At 44.5% G+C, this 22500-nt stretch overlaps 2 protein-coding genes across 2 annotated transcripts in view; both read right to left on the bottom strand.

The window, feature by feature from the left end:
• The window catches only part of LOC134447053 (ETS translocation variant 3-like protein), a 5283-nt gene extending 5026 nt beyond the window's left edge, over window positions 1-257 (bottom strand). Inside the window, exon 1 of the mRNA XM_063196338.1 lies at window positions 12-257. Within this exon, the coding sequence (XP_063052408.1) occupies window positions 12-257 (246 nt within the window). The remainder of the gene's footprint in view (window positions 1-11) is intronic.
• A 9822-nt stretch (window positions 258-10079) lies between these two features.
• LOC134447208 (protein mono-ADP-ribosyltransferase PARP6-like) overlaps window positions 10080-22500 on the bottom strand; it is a 19243-nt gene continuing 6822 nt past the window's right edge. The window contains exons 11-21 of the mRNA XM_063196563.1: window positions 18807-18932; window positions 18036-18101; window positions 17045-17112; window positions 16864-16912; window positions 15625-15737; window positions 14925-14997; window positions 14324-14393; window positions 14035-14114; window positions 13693-13756; window positions 13110-13194; window positions 10080-10609 (exon numbers count right to left, since the gene is read on the bottom strand). Of these exons, the coding sequence (XP_063052633.1) occupies window positions 10492-10609; window positions 13110-13194; window positions 13693-13756; window positions 14035-14114; window positions 14324-14393; window positions 14925-14997; window positions 15625-15737; window positions 16864-16912; window positions 17045-17112; window positions 18036-18101; window positions 18807-18932 (912 nt within the window). The 3' untranslated portion in view covers window positions 10080-10491. The remainder of the gene's footprint in view (window positions 10610-13109; window positions 13195-13692; window positions 13757-14034; window positions 14115-14323; window positions 14394-14924; window positions 14998-15624; window positions 15738-16863; window positions 16913-17044; window positions 17113-18035; window positions 18102-18806; window positions 18933-22500) is intronic.

Genomic DNA, 22500 nt, shown 5'->3' on the forward strand with positions numbered 1-22500 from the left:
ACCCTGCTCACCTTCCGGAAACCACTCTGAGCTGGCTGCAGAGATGAGCTAGGGGGCAGACTGACCCACACGGAGGACAGAGGCGTCCGTAAAGGAGCTAGAGGGATTTTCGTGGGGGACGGTGTCGGTTGTGGGGAGACAGCTGTCCCTGTGGAGGGTGGAGGGGTCCTTGTGATGGTTTGTGCGATCCGATTGAAGGCTAGAGACGTGTATATAGGGGATAAGGGGTTCTGGGTCAGGGGCTGAGTTGTCGGCATGTGGGATGAATAGGCCCGCACAGGAGGTAGTGAGCTTTGCGTCTGCAAGGGGGATAGTGAAGTGTGCGTGGGGGGATGAGGTGTGCGAGTAGCAGTCAAAGCCAAAGTGGGGGGCAAAGGGGTAGCCATTGGAGGTAGAGGGGTCGATGCAGGCCCAGAGCTATTTTCTGATGCCAGGCTTGAGCTAGTGCCACCCACCATACAGAGTCCAGATGGCAGTGTGCCGACACAAGCCCTCTGGCCAAACAGTGGCATGCTGCACAAGTAAGCAGTTCACCACAGTTAGGAATCTCACCAAGTCGCTGGTTGGCAGAATGTTTCTTCCTCTAGGCAGACTTGTGATTCCGTCCAACTCCTACACAGTGTTAGCCTCTTAACAGAAACACACACACACACACGTACGCACACACACACACACACACACACACACACACACACACACACACACACACACACACACACACACACACACACACACACACACCACACACACACACACACACACACACACACACACACACACACACACACACACACACAAACACAAAATTGTGTGGCAGTAGCCAGTCACAAACACACACTTGTATCAGGAGCCAGTGGGTCTGTGTTGCCACCTCTCTCTCTCTCTCTCTCTCTCTCTCTCTCTCTCTCTCTCTCTCTCTCTCTCTCTCTCTCTCGCCTCTCTCTCTCTCTCTCTCTCTCTCTCTCTCTCTCACACACACACACACACACACACACACACACACAAACACACACCAACCAATAGTTTCTGGCACACTCTTGTCAGAATCAAAACAGTGCTGTGATGGAGGGGTGCCGTGTGCAAACGTCTGGAGTCCTGACTCGACTCCTGGTGAAGAACGGAGCTCTGACAGGGACAAATTCAACAGCGGCCAAAATGTGCTGCGTATCAGCAGTTTGTCAACCTCACTGCCTTTGAAGGATATTTCAATTTCAATTTGGATGGAGCAGCCGTCTCACACTCACACACGCACGCAAGCACGCACGCACGCACGCACGCACGCACGCATGCACGCATGCACGCACGCACGCACGCACGCACGCACGCACGCACACACACACACTCGCACAGGCTGGAAGATGAAAAACTCTACTGGATGAAACGAAAAGAACCCTCTCGGCTTATCTCATTTTCCAGGTATTTGAAAGTTCAGTTTTGTATTTACTTTTGCTGTCGGTCAGAGATGTATTCAATAACCAGGATGAATGAAAAGCCTTGAAAGTTGTCTTTTAAAAAATATGGGAAAAATTACATTATCATATTACGTTAGCCGATGCAAATAGACACATTCTGCCCACTTTCCTGCTGCACATGTAGATGTTACCTGAGCTCTGAAGGTTTCCAATCCCAAAGTCTCTTTTTTCCACAAAAGGATTTCTTGCAATTCTGGAATTTTACTCAAACATTCTACAGCTCCCATAGAACTTGTTAACAATCAAACAGAGTATTTGTAACATCATGTTGAGAACTTAACATTTTGAGCATGGTACTCCTGAAAGGGTTAAATGAAGAGGCTATCATTGAAGAGGATTCCTGTCAGTTGCTCATCTCTCATTCCATCTTCTCCTACTCACTCCTGGCTCTGGCGTCTGGTCCTGAATTGCTGGTCCTGACCACTTTCCCCTTATTCCCTCTCCCTGGTCAGGGAGTAACACTTTCCGTAGCACTGTCAGTCTGATCTCTGGGATGAGTTCATCACTCTTCTCTGGTTGTAGATTCTGATCGCCAAGTTCCTGGTTATTGAGTCTGGTTGCTATGTTACTCACTCCTAGTTGTGATGTCCTGACTGTAGTTTTTTGTTGATCTTGTTGCTGGTTGCGGCTCCCTGTTATGGTCAATGACAGCTGCTGGTTGCGTTTGTTGTTCCTGGTCGGTTGTCCCAGGCATGCCCTGTAATCACAGATGCTTTCTCCTCAAAACACAAATGAGACCAAAGTGGCAGAGAAAATCAAAGAGCAAAGCTTGGGAGGACGGGAGGGAGGGGGATGGGGCATGGCTCTTAAAGGCACAGGCACTAGAGTCTGCATCATTCACAGCAGAACACCTATTGACAGTTGTGGAACAGTGGGCACTTTAATGTAGTCACTGTGAAATGTGTGTGTGCGTGCGAACGTGAGAGAGAGAGAGAGAGAGAGAGAGAGAGAGAGAGAGAGAGAGAGAGAGAGAGAGAGAGAGAGAGAGAGAGAGAGAGAGAGAGAGAGAGAGAGATCAAGAGGTCAAGCCACCAAAACCAACAACGCATGAACATACATAGTATAGTGCATATACAAGAATACAAATAATAATATATCATTGAAGTTTGAGAATGTAGGTTAGCAATGTGTTTTCTGTCCCCTCAGTATCGTGTGGTAGGCCTATGTTAAGTTATTATCTTCGTTGCTGTGCTAAGTTGTGTTCTGCTGTCATTGTGTGCTTTTGTGTTTTGTGTTGCATTGCGTTGTGTTGTGTTGTGTGTGTCTTCCCTGCCAGAGCAGTCTGGTCCCACCCAGAGCAGAATGATGCCCCCAAGGCAATGATTTCAATGTGTTCATGAGACAGAAATGGGGGTGGAGAGAGAGAGAGAGAGAGAGAGAGAGAGAGAGAGAGAGAGAGAGAGAGAGAGAGAGAGAGAGAGAGAGAGAGAGAGAGAGAGAGAGAGAGAGAGAGAGAGAGAGAGACAGAGACAGAGAGAGAGAGAGAGAGAGAGAGAGAGAGGAAATAGAGATAAGACAAAGCAAGTGTGAGTGAAAGACAGCGAGTGCACAAACCAACCCAGCGCTTAGTTGTTCTGCTCCACAAAACTCACAGCTTGTCTCTGGGAAATGAGCTCCGCATCCGAGATGTTCTCGGAGAGGAGCACGACAGAAGGCGCAGCATTTGGGGTAGGACGGAAACATTATCAGCCATAATTGAACTGTGTCACGCTCATCTATTACACTGTGGTGTGCAGGCACAGACAGACACATACGCGCGCGCGCACACACACACACACACAGGGAAGCCGACAAGGTGGGACAAAGGGGTCAGTTGTCCTTGGCCCAGGGAGATAGGGGGCCCAAAATTGGATCCTCATTACATTGAATGTATTGGGTGCTTCAGATGACAAAGCTGTCAGCGGCCCTGCACACACACACGCACACACACGCACACACACACACACACACGCACGCACGCACGCACACACACACACACACACACACACACACACACACACACACACACACACACACACACACACACACACACACACACGCGTGTTCTCAAGCACAGCCACCCACACATACAAACATACACGCATGCACACTCATATACAGACACAGACGCAGACAGACAGACACACACACACACACACACACACACACACACACATACACGCATGCACACTCATACTGTATACACACACACACGCAGACAGACTCACACACACACACACACACACACACACACACACACACACACACACACACACACACACACACACACACACACACACACACACACACACACACACACACACACACACACACACACACACACACACACACACACACACACACACACACACACACACACAGCCTACTGTATGCGCAGTGAGTTTGGGCAGCTACGTATCTCCTGCTCTGCTCAGCAGTGGTCATGGGCGCGGATGCCTCTGAGGGCCTCCTCCAGAAGTCTTGTTTGTTTAATTAGATGAAAATGGAGTCTCAGTGGAGTAACTCCATGGTCTATCTCTCTCTGATACACACACACACACACTGGGTCGCACGCATGCTCACACACACACACACACACACTGGGTCGCACGCATGCACTCACACACACACGCGCACGCACGCACGTACGCACGCACGCGCGCACACACACACACACACAGACACACACAGTGGAATGACACCATGCTCCATCACCATGGGGAAATTAGAAGTGGAGGATGCAGAGTGTGAACACTAGAGTACCGTTCCTCTCGAAGCGCTGCAGAGGGCGCAGAGGAAGACCGCAAGGCTTTCCAAAAAAGGTGTTGGAGGAGGATTCATTAAATTCAACACAGGAACCACAGAGTTTACACACTTTGCCTGAAGTGCCTACAGTAGAAGCCAAGTCTCTCATAATGTATTTTACCATAATGCAACATTCTGCTCAGTGAATGGCAACACAATGAGTTAGTTTATGTAGACTATGGCTGACAATGTGTAGACTGCCTCAGTTCAATCAACATGTACCATCAGATCCCCCCAGAGTTTTATTGCAGAAGCTGTGCTGTCAATTGTTTTCCCTGCTATGCTCAGGCACAACCCATAGGGAAAAGGAAGGGCCTAAAACGTACAAAATCATTTATATAGGCCTATGGTTTATACAAATATCATATGGTACATACTACAACAAACTAAACTGAGCTAAACTCAGATGCACTACAGGAAGGGCCAAAGAAGGCTCTACTTCCTCAGAAGGCTGAGGTCCTTCAATGAACGACTCCTGCTGATGTTCCAGTCCGGCATGGCCAGTGTGCTCTTATGCTGTGGCGTGCTGGGTTGACCGCATTACGAGAAGAGACAATAGACTGACAGTTAGAATTCTTGATTGACAGTGAAACACAACCGTCCTATCAGCAGTCGTTCTGAACATTGCTAAGGTAGGGCGGAAGAATTCTCGCAGATCAATTGTGGATGCTTCAAAACCGTTGAATGGAATACAATAGAAGCAGGCTGGCCATGTACTGTATATAAGTGGTATATACTATATGTATATACACCTGACGAGGTCGAAACGTTGTGTTCTAATAAATCGGTGAGCAGCAACAGTGTGCGGATTTCCTTTCTTCCTTTACGCACGTTTGTTTTTGATCCAGCACCTGTTTTACTGGATGTGCGCGCATCACATAGCCTACACTTCTTTTTATATATTATATGTATGACAAATGTTGTAATGATAATGTGTCGATGTTGAAATTATAATTTATTTAGAAAATAATGATTTATAAATTAATAAGTAAAAAAAAACAATGAAAAGTGTAGTTACAAGGTTTCTGCCTGACAGCGGCGATCTAGCCTATTTGTCCTACGGAACATGAGAAGAAAGGACCATAGATGGCAATCTCTGGAAACCTCTTAGAAAAGAACTGGCTAGACAACCGTTAGAAATAAGTTAATGCACCGTGTGCAAATGAAAGGCATTACATCAATAGCCATCTTACTGCTTGGCCACCGCTCACTCGGCTGCTAGTCACTGTGTTTGGCAGCTGTGGCACAAATGCACTCTACACCAGTGTTGCCAAATTGGGCGGTTTCCTGCCCAATTGGGCTGCCTAGGATGGCTGTCTGCGGGTTCAAAGGCCATTTGGGCGATTTTTTTCTCTCCACCCGATTCATGGCCATAGAAATCAATAGAATTTAGTTCAAATTGGGTGGGATTTAGTGCTTCCAGGCGGGTTTTGAGCAAGTTTTAGGCTGGAAATCATCTGTCTTATCTGTCTTACCCTGCTCTACACTATAATGCACTGCAAATTCAGCACTACTAAACAAATAATGGTCAAGCGCTGACTATAAAACATACTGTTTGGTTGTGCTATGAATTTGTTATTGGATATTAACCCCTTAGCGCAACACTATGGCTGTCTGTAATGTCACAGCAATGTTGTTATGATGTAGTTAAGCATGTTCAGCAAGTGAATAGGGTCGCCGGCGACCCCTGCTGCAGTAAGAGGTTAAGAGGTTGTGCTGACCTCATGGTGTCATGTATCTTCTACATGGATCAAGTAAAATACTCAAATGAAGCTAGGTCTCCTGACACAAGCTCCCCCACGTTATATACCCAACAGCGCAGGTCAGAGGTCAACATAAAATACAATTGTTAAAAAAAACATAAAATAGATAAAAACCCCTCAACATAAAATACAGCATCATGAAAAGCAAAATGTAAACAAAATAGTGAATGCTTGCTGTCTCTGTCTCTGTGTCTGTCTGTCTCTTTCTCTCTCTCACACACGGACACGCACACACGCAAGCACACGTGCGCGCAAGCACGCACACACACACACACACACACACACACACACACACACAACCAGTTATATTGTAGGCCCTAATTGATGGGGACGGCCATTTTGAACCATAGCTCATCGCTGGAGGAACGCTTAATGTGGCCGTCAAATAAGAATTTACACACATCCAGCCATTTACACACACTGACATTCACACACTGACACTAACACACACACACACACACACACACACACACACACACACACACACACACACACACACACACACACACACACACACACACACACACACACACACACACACACACACACACACACTCAAGCGCACATGCACATGTCCTCATTTTCACAGCTTCGCACACTCACACACTCACTCTGACCTCATTCATCTTGTAGAGCATGCAGTCAGAAATATTGTACCTTCTGGGGGCGTGCTGCATTACAGCCGTTATCCGGAGCATATTGGGCTGTTTTTTTTTTGCATGTTTGGGAATGAATATTATCATCGGAGGGCAAAATCATGTCAATCAGATTTGCCTTTTAAGAAAGTTCATGATCATACTGCTTTAGCAAAATTAGCCACATTAGCTGCGTTACATGTTTGAATGTGGGGATGTGGCAAGACACAACTTTGAAAACAGTTCCAAAGAGCACCACACTTACACTATATTGCCAAAAGTATTTACTAACCTGCTTTAACTCATACTGTATATGAACTTGATGATGAGCTGCCATCCTATTTGACCATTCTTCCAAAAGCGCATTGGTGAGGTCGTACACTGATGTTGGTTGAGATGGTCTGGCTCTCAGTCTGCTCTAATTCATCCCAAAGCTGTTCTATTATTGCTATTAACTATCTATTAATAGTAAGCGAGTCTAGGTATAGACCCTGGAACAAGACAGTTAAACAAAATAAGCCAGAGGCTGTGTTTGGTTAGTCAGACTTTCCAAGACCAGTCTTCCGAAGAAATATCAGACTGAGACCAGTCAAACAGTTGTATGCAACTGGACGGAGAATTTCCCCTGCAACATTCCTTAAGAATTTCCCCTAAAACGTAAAAAAATTTTTTTTTTCTGAAAGCAATTCTTTTTTAAAAAAAAATACCAGCAAAAGATTGTTGAAAAGTTTAGTTTCATGTTGGTATGTGAATGGAGAAAATATATATGTGTAAAACAGGCTGGGTATGAATAGAGTGAAAAAGAGAGAGAAGCATGACACAACAGAACTGTGTCGTTCAAGAGAAACCAAATGAGAAAGTCAGGACTAAAAGACAGAGAGTGGAGAACTACAGGGCATCCCAAAATGGATTCACACTTTCAATGATCATGAAATAGATATGTATTTCTTTAATCATGTAATTTTCAATGCTTAATAGAATGTATAGCCATCAATTTATTGTTCTCAAACTGATATCCATTCTGGTCAAGGCGCCGCAAAACACTCACAACTCTCTTGGAATTTTGAGAATTCACTTTCAATGGCTGCATTCACTTTCAGTTACTGTTAATCAGGGGCCTATACTACAAAGCTGGTTCAGGAGTAAACCAGGTTAAGTTAAGACTGGTAAATTATCTAGTAGTATAGGCCCATGGTCTCATAGCATAAGGCTTTAGACATCAGTTTGAGAATAAGTTGTGACAAAACATTAAATTGCGATTTCTGTAAACACAAACATAATCAGCTCATTATCATTTGTCTGTCTCTCTTGTTTTATTGTTATGCATTCTGTGTTGTTTGGCAATAATGTTAATGACATGGTCATGCCAGCATAGCTTACTGAATTGAATTGAATTGAATTGAATTGAGATGTGAGAGTGTGATGGAGAGTCGTGCTGCGGCGTTGCCACTGCAGCTGTGAGTCTCAGGTGGAGGTACTGTACTGTGATAATTGTGCTGATTCTTGCCCCAGAACACAACAGCCTCCCTCTTCCTCTCACTTGGTCACACAAACACGCGCACACACACGCACGCACACACACACACACACACACACACACACGCATGCACGCACGCACATCCCACACCCATGCACACACACACACTCTCTCTCTCTCTCTCTCTCTCTCTCTCTCTCTCTCTCTCTCTCTCTCTCTCTCTCTCTCTCTCTCTCTCTCTCTCTCTCTCTCAGTGCTCTGATTTGGATGTTGTCCCACTACATTAGTGTTTCCCAAGCTTTTTTCTCTTGCGTACCCCTTAAGCCTTTCTCCATATCATGAGTACCCCCTACCTTGTGCTCTATAACTCTCTTCCTCTAGCCCAATGTGACTATATTGCATTAATTTGTTATTGTTACCTTTTGAAAAACTCCGCACGGCTCGCGGTCAGCAAAAAACAGTCCCAACAATCCCAACTGCCAAGACGGCAATTAGGAGACCTTTTTTGTTATGTGTACTCGGTATAAACAAGCGTGTATCGCGAGTCAATTAGGAGTAAAAAAAATGTTTCTCAAATCATGTGTAGTGGGTGGTGCTACGTGTTTACATTGACTCTCGCTAGCTTAGATACATTTCGCCTTCCAGAGGGAGTCTAAAACAAAGACAGTCACTGATGTGAAAAATAGGACCAATTTCCTCCTTACTAAACCTAGGGCATGGATTTTAACAGTACTGAGCCCCAAAATAGTGACATACCCCTTTAAACGTTCTACTATGATAAATGACAATCAGTGATGGGTAAAAATGAATCACTAGTTACAATCTAGTGCCACATATTTCAAATGACCTTGTTTTACCTGTCCAATTCATCCAGGTGTCATTCAACCAACCAATAGCCTGGCTGAATTGGATGTGTAAAACCAAGTCCTTTGGAATATGTGGCACTGGATTGTAACTAATGAATCCATTTTGCCTATCACTGATGCCAATATCTGTATTTAACTGGATCACACTGCACTTTTGATTTAAAGGTGCCAGACATAAGCAAACTGTGGAAATACAAAGAAATACGTCTGCACACTTAAATCCTCTTTGTGTTATTTTTAATCTTTTATTTGGTGTTTGTATAAACAGACAGACTCGTACAAATGTTGGTTATGTGTACACACAACCTGTTCCGCTTCACCAGGCGTGATCAGCAGGACATCAACACACACACACACACACACACACACACGCACGCACGCACGCACGCACACACACACACACACACACACACACACACACACACACACACACACACACACACACACACACACACACACACACACACACACACACACACACACACACACTTCTTGCCTATGAGTTTGTCATTTTGCCTCCTTACTGTAAACACCATCATACTGACCAACGCTGGCCAACACTCCCTCACTACCTGCAATGCTACACTCTTAAAACACATGTGTTGAAAATAACACAACATCAGGTCCAGAATGGGACAACAGAACTTTTGTGAATATTAACACATTCTGTGTATAGGGTTATTTCTGCACTTGTTGTGTTAAACATTTCTGAAATATAACACAACATTTGTTGAAATCGCATTTACACAAAAGATGTGTTGATTTCCAACACATTCATTTTAAGAGTGTAGTGCCCTTACGTATAATCTAAGTAGGCCTATAACTTCTTAATCTCCACTTATTCACATAGAAATGTGATATGTGTTATTGTGTTGGATTTTAACAGCTCCTTTTAAAAATAAAAATATGCACTGAATCTGTACTAAATACCATCCGCTTTTAGGATTTCATCTATCAATATCTTGTCTGTGTCTGACTTTTGTCATAATGCTCCGATTGTGTGCCGTCACTTTGGCATACGCACGAACGCACACACGCGCGCGCACACACACACACACACACAAATATACACACACACACAGGATTATTCTACAGAAAGTGTGGACTCTGTGACTGCTGAGCAGGGTTACCGTGGTTACTGTGCATCACATGAGAGTTATACAGGGAGGGACTTGAGCACACTGAAAGCAGAGGTGAATCCATGACTGTGACAGGGTGAAGATTAATCCACACACATGCTGCCTGTCTGTACATGTGACACGCCATTCAGGAGCCCTGTTTCCTCTGGGCCGCTAGTCGGGGCAGACTCCACACGCTGGCTGCATGTCCTCAATCATGCCCAAATGGCGCCCTCCAGTGGTGTAGACACTCCACTACTCTAACAGCGAGATGCAACATACTGTAACACACACACGTCAGTCACATAGGCTGAGTAAAAGAGCATTCCCGTCTCTTTCGCACGGACCAATGACAACTGCGGAATATCTCCATCCTTCATAGTCCTTCGGAATGTCGGGAGCTGGGGTGCGTTCCGATCACGCTCATGATCTCGCGCTGGACGTGTGTGTCCTGGGTGTTGATGTTGGCGTCCCCCACCTGGCCGTCCTCGTACCTGCAGCAGGGTCATGCGAGGGGTCAAAAGGTCAAGGATCAGCGCATACACACACACACGCATACACACACACACACACACACATACACACACACACGCACACATACACACATACACACAGTACTCTTACAGATGTAATTACAACACTAGTACCACTAGTAACTATGAGACTATAGGCTCTTTTCTACTGCCGGTTTTCTGGTAGGCCTACAGCTCGACACAGCGCCACTCGGACGCCACTTTTTGCTTTATGAATCGAAAAGCAAAAAATGGCGGCCGAGTGGCGCTGTGTCGAGCTGCAGGCCTACCAGAAAACCAGCAGTAGAAAAGAGCATTATGTAACATTAGACGACTCGTGTTGAAATCACATCTGTAAGAGAACTTCTACTTCTACTTTATATAACTCTGACAAAAGGTTGTGGACATCAGGTGGAGTAAAGATAGTAAGAGTACCATTGTGATGGACAGTGAGGCCTACCATTACTTGCCTGATTATCATAGACTTGCAATCGCGATTCGATTAGAAGCAACGCCACCGAAGGTGTTGTGTCACTAGGAGGGCGCAGCCTGGCTATGCCATTACTAGAGATGCACCGGATCCTGATTTTTAGGATCCTGCCGGATACCAGATCCACTGCTAAAGATCCTGCAGGATCCGGATCCTACGAAAGGGTTGAAACACATAGCCTACTCGCACATGTGGGCCCTTTTTATTACGTTGGCTATTTTTTAGACTCATTGGCTTCCTTTTTTTTTTTTTTTTTTTTTGACTCATTGGCTTACTGCCAGACTGCCTGTAACGGCTGCTTCCAAAGGGCTTTCACTCCGTGCAGCGATTGTTGTTGTGAAATACTGACTGAAAAGCCTAGGCTATGTATATGCACCAGATCCTGATTTTTAGGATCCTACCGGATACCGGATCCACTACTTAAGATCCTGCCGGACCCGGATCCTGTGAAAAACCCTATTATCCTGCCGGATCCGGAACCGGATCTTGGATCCGGTGCATCTCTAGCCATTACTGCCACCTTGCCATGTATTCATTCCACCTGAATTACCTCACATTCCACATCCAGGAGTGCCGGACATTGCACAACTGTCTACTTCCAGTTAGCAATGAGACACCTTGGCACAGCCATGGACAATTAACAAGATAGGCTACTGTTATTTAATGAGGCTGCAGCCTACTGTATAGGATGCCCGTGTAGCCTATTATTTTATTTTATGTCAACATTCTTTAAGTCTAACCAGACAGTCATTGCGTCATCGTGACTTGGTTATAGTGTCTGTGGCAAATAAACTTCTCTACTATACTCTCCTCCTCATGCATGGTGCAGACCAAAGATCCATTCTGTAAAAAACACCACGCTGGCAAACTGGCAAAAAATACATCAGCATATTAAGTGTTATTTCCTGAGCAGGTTGATCCCCTATACCAGTTCTGGGGAGTGCCTATTTGTGTGTTTGTGTATGTACCTTGCTACAAGCAGGCTGTAGAAGTTGCCGTGGTGACACCTTAAAGGATAACTTCAGTCAATTTCAACATGCAGTTGTAATGCTCACACAACCCTGTACTTGTCAGTACTTGAGATTTTATTTTCAGCCTTTTCAGAGATCCTGGTCATTGTAATGGGGGCAGCTGTTTGTTTACATTTTAAAAAAAACATCTTGATTTATTCCCAAAAACATCCAAAAGGTTATACAACATCAGCAGACAACTAGCAAACAGCGATACCTAATGGGAAAATATTTGGAGTAGGACTATGTTAAGAATTTTAAAAATGTAAACCAAAGCTGCCCCCATTAGAATAGCTCAGATCTCGGAAAGGGCTGAGCCGAAAAATGCATCACCGGGTACTGACAAGTCAAGGGTAGCGTGAGCAATACAACAGCATATTGAAAATGGCTGAAGTGTAGCCTGGTGAACCAGTGCCACCCGTTGGACGGCAAAATGTTTTGTCTACGGGTGGGTCTGGCCTCGCATAATGATTCAATGAAGCCATAATGCCATGAATCTGGCAAAACAAATACAACGCAAAGATGTGTTTTGAATCAAAGCGGGCAGGGTTTTGAGGGAAGGTTGTTCTCATCGACAATCTTCGGATGTATTATGCATCGAGGCCAGACTAAATTAGACATCCACATTTAGTCTGGTTTATCAGGCTAGCTGAAGTGGTCCTTTAACACAATTTTTCACTGCAACTCTTCTCTTGTTAGCAAAGTGTTTCAATTTATTTTGCTAAATCTAGTACATACGGTACAGTGTTTCACATTAAAAAGCCTACAAGTATCATAAAGGCTACTTCCTTGTTTATCGTGGCTTGTGCATGTCCCAATGCATGGAATATCACATTTCAGGCATTTTCGTGTTACTACGAACATAGACAGGGAAGACTTTGGCTGTGGGCAACGAAATGGTGTGTCTGCACGCAAATCTTTTTCAAGCCGCTGATACAGTGATTTGGTGTTAGGTAAACGTGTAATATCGTGTAATACTCACACAAAAAAGAAGCGTGTGCAGACGTGGTCAGACACTGGACACACCCAGATATTGCCATGCTTCTGCAGATCCTTAGAGGTTATCACTGTATGGGAGCACACAGACAGTACACACGCAGTTGAGCCAATTACACAATCATCGCTTAAATCAAAAGGCCAGTGAGTGTGATGTTTATTAGATAATGAAGTGAGTCCTCTCTCTATCTCTCTTGCTCTCACACTCTGTGTGTGTGTGTGTGTGTGTGTGTGTGTGTGTGTGTGTGTGTGTGTGTGTGTGTGTGTGTGTGTGTGTGTGTGTGTGTGTGTGTGTGTGTGTGTGTGTGTGTGTGTTAGGGTTGCCAACTGTCAATGGAAAAATACGGGACACTTCATTGAGGCAGGGGTCTGGGGGCCCTAGAAAATGATGCATTACTAAGATGTAATTTCCTGCATTTGAACACATTTTTACGTCCCGTGTCCTGTTTCAGCTCAATACGGAACCCCTACTTTTATCTCTACATACGGGACGATTCCGCATTTCAAGAGACGGTTGGCAACCCTACAGTGTGTGTGTGTGTGTGTGTGTGCGCACGTGTGCGTCTCACCTTCACAGAGAGCAATGCAGTTTAAGTTGCGACTCTGGAGAAATCTGGACTGAACCAATCGAGCCTGGACAAAGACATCAACATTACTGTACTTACACTCTCTCTCTCTCTCTCTCTCTCTCTCTCTCTCTCTCTCTCTCTCTCTCTCTCTCTCTCTCTCTCTCTCTCTCTCTCTCTCTCTCTCTCTCTCTCTCTCGCTCGCTCGCTCGCTCGCACGCACGCACGCACGCACGCACGCACGCACGCACACACACACACACACACACGCTCAGACTCACACTCTCACACTTTCTCTGTCTCTCTCACACATGCATGCACGTACAAACGCACACACACACACACCTGTGCCATGGTGTTCATGCGATTGTACCGCTGGACCAGTTCTTCCTTGGAGGGCATGTGGTGCTGTCCTTTCCCCATGCCTACTCACACACACGCACACACGCACGCACAAACGCACGCACACACCCACAGGTAAACAGACAGACAGGTAGGTAGGGAAAGATAAAACAACAGTCTGAGAAGGGCTGGTGAATTCTGGGATTTTAAATCATCTGTGATTCAAGTCAATTGATTTTAGTGATTAAAACATGCGCACAGAGGCAGGCATGCAGGCACATACAGTACGTACCTGAGTATCCAAAGGAGATGCTTGAGATTGGGCTGAGGTAGATACCTTTCCCATAGGCTGCCCCATGCAGCTGCAAAAGGATGGGGAAGGAGGGAAGTGGGGATGGAGAGAGAGAGAGAGAGAGAGAGAGAGAGAGAGAGAGAGAGAGAGAGAGAGAGAGAGAGAGAGAGAGAGAGAGAGAGAGAGAGAGAGAGAGAGAGAGAGAGAGAGAGAGAGATTTTGTGGTTTATTGTTGGTTTCTCTCCCTGCTTGTGTAGCTTTCAAGGGAGGACTGTAGTGTGGATGGTGTTACTGGAGGCCTATTGTACTCTTGTGTTTAGGGGCATAGCAACACATTGTGGGCCCTACATACAATCAGCTCCAATGGACAAAGGAATTAAACGAAAGTTCAATGTAAACTCAACTGAACTATTTAATACTAAAAGGTTTGTTCAAAAACATCTGATTTGTACTCTAATGGCTAATGACTTTCTGAAATTACTTAATGAAATTACGATGACTGTCGTTTATATTGATCATTTGATAGATCAGCGAAAAATACGATTTGCATAATAATCTGGATCACAGTGTACGTGTAAACAAGGCCTAAAATAGTTCCTACCTGGAGCTTGGTGTAAGAGGCGTTCACGAGTCCATTTCTCAGGATGGAATGCCAGTTCTCTATGTGGGACCCACTACAGCACAAACACACACACGCACACGCATACACACACACACACACACACACACACACACACACACACACACACACACACACACACACACACACACACACACACACACAAAGGAAAATCACTTGCCAGGAAGGGACTGCTCAAAGATTAAGTCAGTCAAGTAAAATGTGTGTGAGCGTGGTGTGAATGTGTGTGTAAGTGTTATCTTTCTGAAGACAGCTGCTGTGCCGCACTGAAAACCCATATCATATACAGCACAGTCAGTTGCTCATGTGGCCCAAGGTTCGAGTCTAGAGACTGGGTTATAATCCCAACCCTACCCCATGTCTCTGTCCCTCTTATCTTCTGTCCACCTTCACTTCCTTCCATTACACTTAGCTGATGCTTTCATTTATTCAAAGCGACTTACAACTATTATTTTTCAGAGTATTACAGTCCCTGGAGCAATGTGGGCTTAGGTGCCTTGCTCAAGGTATCATGGATCAATGTAGGGAGAGGTCAGGGGGGATTCGAACCGGCAACCCCTAGTTTTAAAGAACAACTCTCTAACCACTAGGCCACTGTCCTCTCTCTATAAAGGCTTAAAAAAAGCCAAAAAAATGTGGGGGAAAGTGTGTGTTTTCTTACTGGAAGGCAAAGGTGCTGCCGTAGAGCTTGCGAGCGGCGCGGAAGCGAGCCTCTTTGGCGGGGGGACTGCTGAGCAGCAGAAACTGGTGGGGAGTGTGCATAAACTTCAGTTGCTGCAACACACACACACGCACACGCACACGCACACGCACACGCACACACACACACACACACGCACACTCACGCACACACACACGCACACACTCACGCACACACACACATTCAGAAGAGGGAACACTCAAACACAGTGGAAAGAGGCTATAGAAACATTACATTACGTGTAAGACCTAAGGAATACCATGGACATATCTCGTTGGTGATTTGTAATGCTCTGGCCTACATAAAAAAAAAATGTTTTTTGACTTTTTAAATCAACTGAGGTGCCAGCTCTGAGGAGCTTTTTCTTTTCTATATGTTGAAATCAAATCAAGTAGCAGTAGTGTTGGGGGCTCGCCGACTCTTCCACGCCTGCGCCATCAGCTGCGGCCATAGCAAGCAGCCAACAATCACATCCTCTTTTCAATGTTATCAAACTGCTTGTCAGACGGGCTGTGTGATGCTCTAACAACACACAGTAGAAGAATTCCCTTAAAGCAAAGCCTTGTTCATGTATCGTGGGCCAGATACCTGACAAAATCTGTTTAGTTTGCTTTTGTGCAGCTGTTTTATTTTACCCTTTGCAAAGTCAGTACTGCAAACATGCAGCAGTCCACTTGGAAGGGGTCTGGACAGTCACAAGTTAGCAAAAAAGGCTAGAATTCACAGTGGGACCAAATAAATCTCCAACCCTGGTCCCCGCAAAGGCTGCTGTTGGATGCAAGAAACCTTCCTGCGGACCGCCCAGAGGACCGCTCCTGGCTGTTGCAATATAGCCAGCCAGTGCCCTCCTAGTGACGCAACACGTTCAGCATTGCAACTAGTCAGGTCAAGAGCAATGCAAGTACTTTCTGAGTTCCCGCAAATATGGGAACTCCTCCCACTTCGATAAGCAAACAACCATAAGCAAACCAAGGGCGGCAGGTCAACCATGCCATTTGGGACACGTTAATTGTTATGCTCTTGGTCAGACCAAGTCTCGAAGAGATTCTAATGTTGATGATAATCAGGCTAGTAGCAATACACCCCCCTCCTCATTCTCCCCAACACCAAGATCATTTTTCACCCAGAGGCACTTGATTCCTTAATCCCTCTCTGACTCCATAGTGAGAAAGAATATATAGAATATAATGCAGCTCTTACCCTGCTTGGAGGCAGCTTGACTATATGGGACCTGTTGCTGGATATGATCCTGTGGGAGAAAGAGAAGTACATGCAGTCAGAAACACACCCACAACCGCTCGCTCGCTTGCTGGCACGCACGCACTCACACACAGACACAGTATTATAAAGTAGGTAGTAGAAGATTGTGTTGTTCGCTCACCACTGCAGGAGTGGGTGGGCTAAAGGATCGATCTTGTCCATCTGTCTCTTGATTTCCAAGTACGAGCCCTGTAAGAACACCAGATTCAACACTCATAGAAAACACATGGAACACTATGTACAATAGGCCTATCTGATTAACAATTATCAATCAGATACATTAGATAGTACGGTTATGAGATAGTTTTGGACAGAACCTACTAAGTATAGTTTTTTCATTACAAAACGACCTATACTGTAGGACATGCAGGCCGTCAGCGATATAGCTTGTACCTAGTTGTCAGCATGGTAGTGGAGTTAACATCGGAGCAGTGGACACAACTTTTTGTAGCTGTATACACGTAAGTGCATATACTCTACATGTGTAGAAGTTTGTGTAGAAGTTTGGGTTGGGGGTGCGCTGCTTGTTGTGGGCACAGGTATGAGGGTGCTTCAAGAAAAAAAGGTTAAGAACCACTGTATTACAGTTTTTGCATACTGCTTAAACACTATATGCTGATGCTTAAAACCAAAGTAGCATATCGTAAAGTTGTTGGTACTATAACTTAAAGTGATAGGATACTGTCCCATTTTTGGAAATAAGCTTATTTTACATATCCCCTTGAGTTAAATGATCTCCTGTACTTTCAACCGTTCTCTGGGTATGGCAGTGCAAATGTTACCTCCAAGCTAGCAGTTAACATTGAGTCCTATGAGACCAGCTGGCGGCTAACTGGTCTCATAGGACTCAATGTTAACTGCTAGCTTGGAGGTAAAATTTGCACTGCCATACCCAGAGAACGGTTGAAAGTATGGGGGAACAGTAAAACCCTTTTATTTAACTCAAGGAGAGCAGTAAAATAAGCTTATTTCCAAAAATGGGACAGTATCACTTTAAACACGTTCTTTTACCTTAAATAAAACTCAAGCATTACACTTTCATACCAGTTTTGCAAAGCCACTATTGCTAGACCTAACACTACAGATCTATTCTCTAACACCGCAATACTCACCTGAGTCATTTCGCGAATAGACATGACACTGTCCAGAGCTTTCTGCAGTCGCTCATAGCTCCTCTTCTGCAGTAATGGGGGAAGATGACATGATGAATGGTGAGGAAGGTAGAGAGAGAGAGAGAGAGAGAGAGAGAGAGAGAGAGAGAGAGAGAGAGAGAGAGAGAGAGAGAGAGAGAGAGAGAGAGAGATAGAGAGAGAGAGAGAGAGAGAGATGCAGGGAGGATGAATGGTTAGGGAAAGACACAGGTAAAGTATGAAAGACCAGACATAGAGACAGGCTAGAGAAACATTGTAACCAACCCGTTAGTTAAGACATTGCCCTTGTTACAAACTTGATTTGATGTGACCATAATGTATTATTAAAGGCCCTGTGAATTGTCAGTAGTGTAGCACTCTGGTAGTTTTAAATGTAGCCATTACCGTGTCCCACTGGCCATCAACTGTGGGAATGGTGTGCATGGTGAGGTTACAGATCCAGTGTTTAATTTATTAGTAGTGAATTTCCAGAATGTATGCCACCTATTCACAAATGTCGTCTTTTTCATGAACATTGCTTCCACCATTATTTTCTAAGTATTCATCATAGCTTGGAAATGTGCATCAGTCATATATACTGTACGTATCTTTGGTTGCAAAATCCACTCAGTCAGACCAGTAAATATAATTCACCGGTAGTTAATTACTTAGTAAATATTCATGAAATTTAAAAGTTAAAACATATTCCTCACTAAGCTGCACACAGAGTTTGACATAATTGTGTGAAGGTACCTTGGGGTTAAAGGCCAGACTTTTGGGGTCAGTGGGGTCAACCACAGAGGGGTAGGGATCAAAGATGATGCTTTTCCTGGCCGACTCCAGCGCAGCTCTGCACATAGCCACCAGCAGGTCCACCACCTGCAGGCCAGAAAACAGGACAAGTCAAACACCTGCAGACTTGACTTCATATGCCGCTTTTCCACTGCCCGCTTTCTACCTGGTACAGCTCCATGTAGCACGACTTAGCCACGACTTTTCGATTAGCCATGTACAGCACAGCACAGCTCGAAAGATGAGCTCTCCTTTTTTTGCCTGGCTATACAGAGCTAAGCCGGTAATGTCGCTGCCTACAACCCAGAATGCTGTGCGCCAGCTACCCCGCAACGGTGAATCCAAAACTGACTCAACACCATTTCTCAGCTAGACACGGCATAACACGACACAGCCGGGTTGAATGTGGAGAAGTGCCAATAGTAACAGGTGAAAACCTATCTACCGATCTCAAACACATGCATATGCATCAGAGACAGAGGGGGTGTGCATTGTGAATTTCACCTATTATTATTATTTTTAATATTTTTGCAGCTGACTATCCCTGCTGGCAGTGTTGCGCGTCTGTTGCCTGATTATCATCCACTTCCAAATCTCTTTTCAAAACCTGGTCTGACCAAGACCATAACGATTAAGGGTATGGTTGACTCGCCTCCTTCGGTTTGCTACTGGTCGAGGCCAGAAAAGGCTGTACTGTGGCGAATCTTAAACTAAAACCTTTTTTAGTCCCAATAGAATGTCTCTGCTTACACCACGTCACTGCCATGAGCACGCATCTACCTGTTTCTCGAAAAAGTGGGTGGAGTTCCCGATTTTTTCTGGGGCTCAGAAACAATATTTATATTGCTCCTGGCCTGACTGGTAGCAACGCTGAAGGTGTTGCGTCACTAGGAGGGTGAGGCCTGGCTAGCTCGTCTGCCTCCTCTGCCTTTTTGCAACACTCTTCACCTGTGGGCCTTGGGTTTTGTTCCAATTATTACTTAAGAGATACCATCTCTTGTTTACCATTTTTGCCTTTTTTGTGTCAGAAGAAGACCAGACATCACATCAGCTCGGATTAGGACAGTGTGTGTGTGCGTGTGTCACTGTTAATTTTGGCAGGAATTTTTAATTTAGTTTTAGTTTTAGTCTCTTGACGAAAATGTAATTTTAGTTTTAGTCAAAATTTAGTCATCTAAATAATTTTTATTTTAGTCTAGTTTTAGTCGACTAAAATTCATACAATTTTAGTCAACGAAATCTAAAATAATGTTAGTCAACTAAAATATTACATTCATTTCCTCTTGTCTACACTTCTCTATAATATTGTCAAACTAAAACACAATTTGGGGGAATCAATGATTAAAATGACATTGTTATCATAAAATATTGTCAAAAACTGCCAGAGCGTCTTATAAGCCAGTTCGTCTAATGTGTAAAAAAAATCATGGCCGCAACACTCATAAATCTCTGTCGATACTTCAGAACGACTTCGGAGGAAAACGGGACTGCACGTTATGAAAAAATACTTGTGGGTATAGCCTACCAGTAGGCTAATGAAGAGTGTCGCGTGGTAGGCCTACAGTAGCCAGGTTGCTGTATGCAAGCCTTACAATTAGAGATGTCCGATAATATCGGCCCACAGATATTATCGGCCCGATAATATCGGCCCACAGATATTATCGGCCCGATAATAGCATAAAATGTAATATCGGTCAATATCGGTATCGGATTTTTGACCTATCAAAACCGATATAATAATGCTTGAATCACTGTACACTTTTCTCCTGAATTATTTTTCTATTTTGCACAGACGATGTTAATATTTAGAAAGCTTTGTTGCATCCGAGAATGCATCTAGTGGGGCATTACAATAAAATTAAGCATATTTTGTTCCACAACGGCAGATTCGTAATGTAACCTAAACTTTGTTATGAGGAAAAATAACCCACATATATCAGCATCGGTATCGGCCGATATCGGAATCGAAAATTGACAGTTGGACAATATCGGCATATCGGATATCGGCAAAAAAGCCAATATCGGACATCTCTACTTACAATGTCACCTGTTGGAAGACGCTTCTCTCTCTCTCTCTCTCTCTCTCTCTCTCTCTCTCTCTCTCTCTCTCGTGTGCGTATTGCAAGCTGTTGCATAGCCTATTATTTGCTTGATGCAAAGCTGTGATGGCATACACGCTCTCGTTGACATGGTTGTGTGCATGGTTGCATGGATTCGCAAGACTTTATTGCAATAACACAGTGAAAGCGTGGAAGGGCCGTTCACTTCCTATCTCAGTGTCCTTGACTGAAACAAGTTGCAAAACTCCACACTTCCGAATCCTTTGCGATCGGCACTACAGTGATTCTTATCAGAAGGCTTGTGCCTACGCATAGACATAGACCCTTAAATTACAAACATTAGCGAACATTGAAAAAAGATCAGACAACGACCGTCGGGTAGCATGCTCATGAAAGCGACAGGGAGTGGAGAAGTTGCGCAAAAATGTATCGTAAGATGTTTGCTAATGTGCGACAGCACCATCACTATTTCATGACTGCATAAACTTCTTCGTCACGGATTAATGGGCAACAATACTTTTTCCAGCCAGGATTGCACTGAAAAGTAGGCTACTGCTGTTAAAAAATGTCATGGGTGTGTGGCACCGACGCTGCCTGCGTGTGTGTGTGAGGGAGGGGAGTAGGGAGACTCGGAGCAGAGAGATGAGGGTCGCGACTTGCGAAATAGCAGGCAATTCTTTTTCAATGTTTCAGTGACATATTAACAAAAATGCTTCCTATTGGTTTTCGTCTCCGGTGGTATTGTAGTCACATTTTTATTTTTTTTGACGAAAATATAAATCAATATCGTTATATTTTTCGTACAAACGCATGCTGTTTTTTTCGTCATCGTTATATTGTCGTCAGGGGAAAAAACAATCTTTAACGATAATTATGACGAAAATATTTCGTCACGAAATTAACACTGGTGCGTGTGTGTAATGATATGGATTTTCGACGTCCTCACTGAATGTGTGCCCATCGTTGACTCAAACACACCAGAGAGGTTTTAAGGGTATTACGAGAGACTCCACTCTTCCGGGTGGTACTGCACTGGAGCGCCAACGGCTGAGTAAGGACTCCATTCAGAATGAATGGGCTGCGCTCTATCGACAGCGGCCCCTAGGTGAACTGCAGGCATGGGTAAAATAGGGACTGGGGAGGCTGTATGTAAAACTGGCTGTGAACACACACACACAAACAGACAGTGCAGACCCTAAAGAGAGAAGACCTGCCGTCCTGAAGCGTGTACGTTGATAAAAAATAAAGATTTCGAAAAGAACACTATAGGCCTACTATTTTTAGAGGAAAGAGGCTGTTCCAGAAGCATATAAGATGTTTGTTGTTACAAGACATTAAACTACTGACTGGACTGAGGACATCATCAGGAATGCCAGTGTCTGTGGTACCCACTGCATATCTGAAGTTATGGTGACCATCCGTTTTCTTATTTCGGAGAAAACACCCAGCTAGTTTCTATACAAATGAACGGTGCATGGTCGATTCTGCTCCAACGATGTGCACGCAGCCAAATTACGTCATATCTGTTTACAAACAGTAAAAGGGTCAATAATTGTCATGTATGACCATTGTATAATGACCATGTATAATGGTCC

This window comes from Engraulis encrasicolus, chromosome 4 (genome assembly GCF_034702125.1).
Source record: "Engraulis encrasicolus isolate BLACKSEA-1 chromosome 4, IST_EnEncr_1.0, whole genome shotgun sequence".
NCBI lineage: Eukaryota > Metazoa > Chordata > Actinopteri > Clupeiformes > Engraulidae > Engraulis > Engraulis encrasicolus.